Source organism: Pecten maximus, unplaced genomic scaffold (genome assembly GCF_902652985.1).
Source record: "Pecten maximus unplaced genomic scaffold, xPecMax1.1, whole genome shotgun sequence".
NCBI lineage: Eukaryota > Metazoa > Mollusca > Bivalvia > Pectinida > Pectinidae > Pecten > Pecten maximus.
The window spans coordinates 11477-18859 of NW_022982815.1; the positions used below are offsets into that span (position 1 = coordinate 11477).

The window sequence follows — 7383 nt, forward strand, 5'->3', positions numbered from 1 at the left end:
GTGGAGACCGCTCATTTTGACCGGTAGCGACCGCTCTACAAACTATACTGATCGTTCTACAAGTTATACTGACCGCTCTACAAGATGTACTGACCGCTCTACAAGTTATACTGACCGCTCTACAAGATGTACTGGCCGCTCAACAAGCTATACTGGCCGCTCTACCGAGACCAGTAGTGACCGCTCTACATGAAATGACTGCTATCTACGACATGGACACCACTCAATCTATAGGACCAGAGACATGTTCCGACTTTGTCTATGTTCTACGATGTATACTCTGTCACTATTTACGAATTCTACCGCTCTCTTTATTATTCGTCCTAGCCGCTCTTTACAACTCTTTACGAATCGTACCGACACGAGTGGTCGCTCTATAACTTATCTTGAACGCTGTCTATGACACAAACTAATCGCTCTCTTGTTAACAAAACTGACCGCTGTCCAAAACCTATACTGGTCATTTTCTAAATGAACTCTTTACGACTTGTATCGGCCCCTCTACACTTTTTGTCCTGACTGCATTCTACGTTTCGGTAAGCCCTGAACTGACCACTCTACAATCTGTACTGACCACTCTTACTGGCGTCTCCGACCTGTAGATCGCTCTACAATCTGTACTGACCACTCTTACTGATGTCTCCGTCCTGTAGACCGGTCTACATTCTATACTGACCACTCTCTACACTTACTGATATCTACGACCTGTAGACCGATCTACCGTCTATACTGACCACTCTTACTGATGTCTCCGACCTGTAGACCGATCTACCGTCTATACTGACCACTCTTACTGAGGTCTACGACCTATTGACCGATCTACATTCTATACTGACCACTCTTACTGAGGTCTCCGACCTATTGACCGATTTACATTCTATACTGACCACTCTTACTGAGGTCTCCGACCTATTGACCGATCTACATTCTATACTGACCACTCTTACTGAGGTCTCCGACCTATTGACCGATCTACATTCTATACTGACCACTCTTACTGAGGTCTCCGACCTATTGACCGCTCTACAATCTATACTGACCACTCTTAATGGCGTCTCAGACCTGTAGACCGGTCTTCACGATCTGCACTGGCCACTCTCTATGCTTGTATACGTACTGACCAACACACCATACCTTTGGTATTACGGACCGCTCTCTGTGACTCGTACTCACCACCCTTCAACTTCTGCTGGCCACTCTATGACGTTTTACGACCTTTTTGTATGGAGGCTTTATTCTAAACTTACTGACGAAGGAACCATATTAACATCACTTATTCTTATCGGCAATGTACAAGGAAAATCATAACCTAAAGTACATTACATATGACTACAAACTTAAATAGCAACTTAAAAAACACACATTGGAAATATTCTTACTGCACATTATACATCGGCAGAAAGACTGACTTTAACAGTTCTGAAGTCTAAAATCCCGACACTCACCGACAACATACAAATTACAGCAATTTAGAGGAGCAAGTTCATCGTAATATATAGTCAAACAAGACCCACGTGGCCATGATAACATTCAATTACAGCGAGACACTGTCTAGCACGACCACAATCACGTTGCTATGGCAACATTCTATTTGAGGAATAGTCCAACATGACAATTTAGCATAGCCAGTCTATACAGCATGTCCGGGCGCAATAGACAGGTAAAATGCTGTAATACAGGAATCTCGAGAGGACAATATGAAAATCATCCCACAGTTTACGTTTAGACCTGCTATGCCAATACGGGGTTGTTACCCGCGGTATTCCACTGGAGTACAGCGGCACATGACCGGAAGTAGGGTATTCCTTTTGATATAATCATATCCTGAGATATGCTACATCTTATCACTGAAATGGACTATGGATTTTTCACTTCCGCTTTTGACGCCAACAATTTCAATACAGAACATACTTTCAAGTTTCAACTGACTGAATATGAACGGAAGTCTAGTATTCTGTCTGTGACGTAAGCAATTCATGTGGATGTGACGTTTCCTAATCGATTACGTCAGGCGTATGATTCGTTGTTCCTATCTTGATGCATCCGACGACGCCAACGACAATGTTTACGTACCACAATGCCGATGATAACAATTAGCGTAATACACAGCGCTCCAGCAAGAAAACCAATGACTATTTTTAGATCACCATTGTTGTGAGGTTGAGGGTATTCTCCAACATCCGGAGTAGAAAACTGGTACCTTCTCGTGGTATATTCACCCACTGACCTACTTTTCTTTCCAAGAATCCGATCTCCATTAACGTCGTAATCTGTAAAAAAAAACATATACATACGTGTATTTTTTTATTGGTTCTTGCAATATATTCTGCTATGTCAGTTTTATATATGTTGAGTAGTAAGTAGGTGCTATGTATTATCTTCCAATAAATCATGCACGCGCAAAAAAGGAGAAGACCATGTAATTTAACTATTTATCCGTTTGTGGTGACAATGTCTCAAAGGTGCTGGAGGTCTTGTATTAGTAGATTATCAAATGGTAGAATATATATTTAATCAACATTTTACATGATTTACTGGAACTTAAAGTCATGTCTCGGAAATGGAGGGAAAAAATGTATTCTTTTTTAAAGATTTCTTACTCTTGCTACATGTATATATATATTCCATCAGATCACATATCCTCTTGTTCCATCTTAAAATCACTATTATAACTATTATTTTATTCTTCTATTCTTAATTGCCTGTCTTTACTCACTTAATTTTATTATGAATATCGCCATTTCATGAAATTCATGAATGACATCTCGCAGAAAGGCTTATTGTGTTTAAGGGATGGACAATGTATGGACACGTATGACATGTCACAAAGGATAGCCTATGTGATAAAGTGGTAGTTGGATTACAAGTCTAGAGTCTACGAACGGTAATATGTTAAGAAAAGTTCTGTAAATTAATGAATACTGCTAATATAAATGAAGAATATTTGTACTTTTATCAGAATAGTCAATAACGATATTTGTCCTCCCTTGATATAAGTGTGAATTTATAATGAAACAGTACTGCGTACTACCGACTACGAACACTACAATTATTTACTATATTTCATTGTTTATGTTGGTACTTTGTTCGATTCGAATCAGTTCCAAATTGATAAATGAACAATAAAACGAAAATTGTATCGAACGTGTTAATTTTTCTTTTCTTTAAAGTATTTTACCTTCTTGTTCAAGCGGATAATGCTCATCGTCATAAAATGGAGGCTGATGTTCGCTTTGGTCTGACAGGAGTTGTTCCTCATGTACTACAGATGACTTCTCGTTAAATATCAGACAATAGTAAGAACCGTAAGTGTTTATACATATAGACACGCCCACTTCCGGTTCCGGACAGGCGGAAGAATCGTTACATTCGTTCATATCTGGAAGAAATAGACGTAAATATTACAGCAATTAGTCCGTATTGGCGTGATCCTCCTAAACAAAACATGATAGATATTGGTTATCATTTTCAGATAATTATCTTACAGTGGAACTTATATAAAACTACTCTGTCTGCAACGGCCATTTTAAGATTGTTCATCTACAGGAATCTAAGTTTAGTCCCTCAGCACTTTTTAAGTTTTAGCTTTTAAAATTCTTGAAACAAATGTCATTTCAAAACTTATACATTGTATATGTACAATATGACACAGATAGTCCTAGCGAAGATATGGCTTAATTTCGAATGTTTATGAAAACCTTTAAAATTCTAAGTTATCAAAATATCCCCCACTAACTTATCAAAGTAAGACAGGCACGTACCGTTACACGTGACATTGTCTGTGTCAAGTATGTACCCCTCCCGACAGCCGCACGTGTACGTCCCGGGGGAGTTGATACACGTCTGGTCACACAGCCGTAGTTCCGTACACTCGTCCACGTCCGTACAGTTGTGTCCGTTACTGGCCAGTCTGTATCCCACGTGACATAAACAGTCGTAGGCGCCATTCTTGTTTGTAACACACACGTGTTCACATCCGCCATTGGTACCGTCTGAGCATGCGTCAATAGCTGGAATAAAAGTACTATAAGACTCTATCATATGTGGTCATGTAGGATAGGGATATTCCATTATGTTCTAAAAACGAAGGAAACCATTCATTTCCACAGTCTAACGTTGTTTCAGCAGCCCTGTCATTGCAAGCGAAGCCAAATCACTTGATGTCGGCCAAGCTAGTGTGTCCTTTCGCGTAAAATATAGTTCCATGTTTTATTAATAAAAAACAATAAAAGAACGTGTTTTTTTTACATAATTTATATCATAAATAAAAAAAAATATTATCTGATTACATATCTTAATTCAATGTATTGTTGAAATGTTTAAATCATGGAGAGATTTAAAGTACCGATGACCTACTTTTGTATCATTGCGCGCGCGTGGCTATCCTACACCGGAAGCGAGGTAATACACACACAGCAAGCATGGGTGTATTTACCTGGACAGACCAGTATGATACCGGTAGGGATGAGAGAAAATAAACTGTGTATTGGTAAAAAATGTGTCACGAATCGACCTTCTCACAACTCGGACGGTGTAACCTGTTTACTCTGTAGGAAAAAACGTTCAAGTTTCATTGTGCTTGTGGGACGATTCGTCCGTCTGACAAATCAGACATAATCCACCGGGCTACGCTGTACTCGTAGGACGATTCGTTTATCTTTTGTTTGTTTGTTTGGGTTTATGGTCATTTAGGGCCATGATGATTCATTTAATACCTTATTATGAACAAATATGTGGGTGATGAAGACAGAATATGATTAAAAATCATTTTCAAAAGCAAGTGCATTGTATATTTAGATCATTAAAATAAAAAGGAGGTAAAAATAATAAAAGAAACACTTAACAAAAAGATTATGTGAACTATGTGATATATAAAACGTCAAAGGGAGTAAGGTAAAAGGACAAGAATTGACCAACGTCTTTCAAACAGCTAAATAGTACCTTTGACTCCACGGATCTGAAAAGAGTTTTCATATCCGGGACCCGAAAGTTGTAATCACAAACGTGCTTAAAATCGGAACATTCTATTAGAATGGAGTGTCCCACACATGGCATGTTGGTGGATCTTTTCGTCTCACAAATCAGACATTATCCAATGATCGAGCAACGCTGTACTCGTTGGACGACTTGACCTTCTAAGAACACATCAGTATACACAGGACTACATTAATTTGCAAGGGGAACTATCCCTCCAGTATGACTTGTGCTATTCTCATATTTGTAAACTATGGCGACTGATTTACATTATCTCATAATTTCTAGCAAAAAGAACGAGGTTCATGACAGAATAATTATCGCCCTTTGTACGACATCCCGAAAGGATGGCTGGCAGAACGAAAAATGGTATTCGTTAAATATCGTCCAAGCTTTTCTGGATTTCATGTGTGAGGGTTACAAATTAAGATCAACACCCCTCGTTATCGTGAGCGGCGACTAATATATGACCCGCTACAGAACAATATTAGGTAACTTATCAATATCAGACAGGTACGTACCGTTACACGTGACATTGTCCGTGTCCAGTAGGTACCCCTCCCGACAGCCGCACGTGTACGTCCCGGGGGAGTTGATACACGTCTGGTCACACAGCCGTAGTTCCGTACACTCGTCCACGTCCGTACAGTTGTGTCCGTTACTGGCCAGTCTGTATCCCACGTGACACAAACAAGCATAGGCGCCATTCCTAGTGGTGGCACACACGTGTTCACATCCGCCATTGGTGCCGTCTGAGCATGCGTCAACAACTGTGAAACAGGTATAACAAGTATATCGTACACTATATTTGAAGAACAATTATTTATTAAAACTTACATTTGAATACTAAAGTTAAGTTATATAGATATGTGTATATATATATTAGCGATATCAGTCGTTACCAGCTTTACTTACAACAATGTGGGTATACCGCCTGTCTACATACTTGTCAGAGAAGCCCTCTCCGCCGCCTCCTCCCCCGGAATTTCCGGGACCATTCCCGCCGCTGATGCCACACAGTGGTAACTCCCGTAGGAGTTGACGCAGGTCTGTCCTCCCGTACACAAACTGCTGTTTGTACACTCGTCTACATCTGTAACACATATAAACACATGGAAGTCTAGTATCTCTACCTGTATGGAGTAGGCAGCATGTCATATTTCGCGTGATTACATGTAGTTTTGCGCCTGGCCATTACGCTAACAGGTACCCTCGGATACCCAGAGAGACTGTACCAGGTTCGATTACCCCCTCCCCAAACGACCCGTCCAAACACCATCTTCATATATGAAACCCATTGATGATGATTATAATGATAATGGCAATGTAGAAGTTTTATATCATATTTCGCTGAAAGTTTTCACCTTAGCTTTACACATGAAGAACGTGCGCCTTACCATGGCATGTGTTGAGTGCGCCTTACCGTTACGCATGCTGAGTGAGTGCCGTATCGTTACACCTGCGGAGGTGGCCTTACCATTACACGTGTTGAGTGCGCCTTACCGTTAAATGTAATGAGTCACTTTAATTTCACACGTGTTGAAATGCGCCTTGTAGTTATATGTGTTGAGTGTGCGCCATATCGATACACGTATATATTGGGTTTGCGCATTATTATCGTTACATGTGTTGAGTGCGCCTTACCGTTACGCACACCTGCGGAGGTAGCCTTACCATTACACGTGCTCGTTGTGGTACTGTCCACAGTGAACCCAGACCTACAGCTACACTGGAAACTTCCGACTGTGTTTGTACAGATTTGTTCGCAAGGTCCATAGTCCGTACACTCATCGATATCCGAGCAGTTGTGTCCGTCCGCGTCCAGTCCGTATCCACTGTTACAGAGGCACACGTAGGCGCCGCTCCCCGTACTTACACAAATATGTGCACATCCGCCATTGGTACCGTCCGTACAGGCGTCAACAACTACAATAGCAAAGTACATGTAACACGTGTTTAATTTACATACATCAACAACTACAATAACAAAGTACATGTTACACGTGTATAAACAAAGTACATGTAATACGTGTTTAATCTACATACATCAACAACTACAATAACAAAGTACATGTAACATGCAGTGGCGTAGGAGGGGGGGGGGGGGGGGGGCAAACATATATTTTTGCCCCTCCCCCTCCCTCCCCCTCCCACTTTTTGACATCTACAATCTAAAAAAAAGGGATGACTCAAGAATTTTGATATTTATTTCGATAAACATCTGTAAATTTTCGAACCGAAAATGTTTTCCTGAAGGCAACGATAAAAACTTAATCTTGTACATCCGGAACATTCTGACTTTAATACTAGTATATCAATCCTCAGACCTGAGTGTCGGTCGTCTGCGCTGTTCTGGTAAGTTAATATTTATACCTTAATACGAAATCATCACAGATCGTAAGTGATGAC

General features: G+C 40.4%; 1 protein-coding gene across 1 annotated transcript; it reads right to left on the reverse strand.

Moving 5' to 3' along the window:
- Positions 1 to 2073: 2073 nt before the first annotated feature.
- LOC117320982 (signal peptide, CUB and EGF-like domain-containing protein 2) lies at positions 2074 to 6900 on the reverse strand (the record flags this gene model as incomplete). The annotated part of the gene is made up of 6 exons (XM_033875471.1): positions 2074 to 2270; positions 3179 to 3379; positions 3762 to 4010; positions 5496 to 5744; positions 5921 to 6067; positions 6649 to 6900. Coding segments are annotated over 6 exons (1295 nt in total), but the record flags the coding sequence as incomplete, so codon positions are not given.
- Positions 6901 to 7383: the final 483 nt, after the last annotated feature.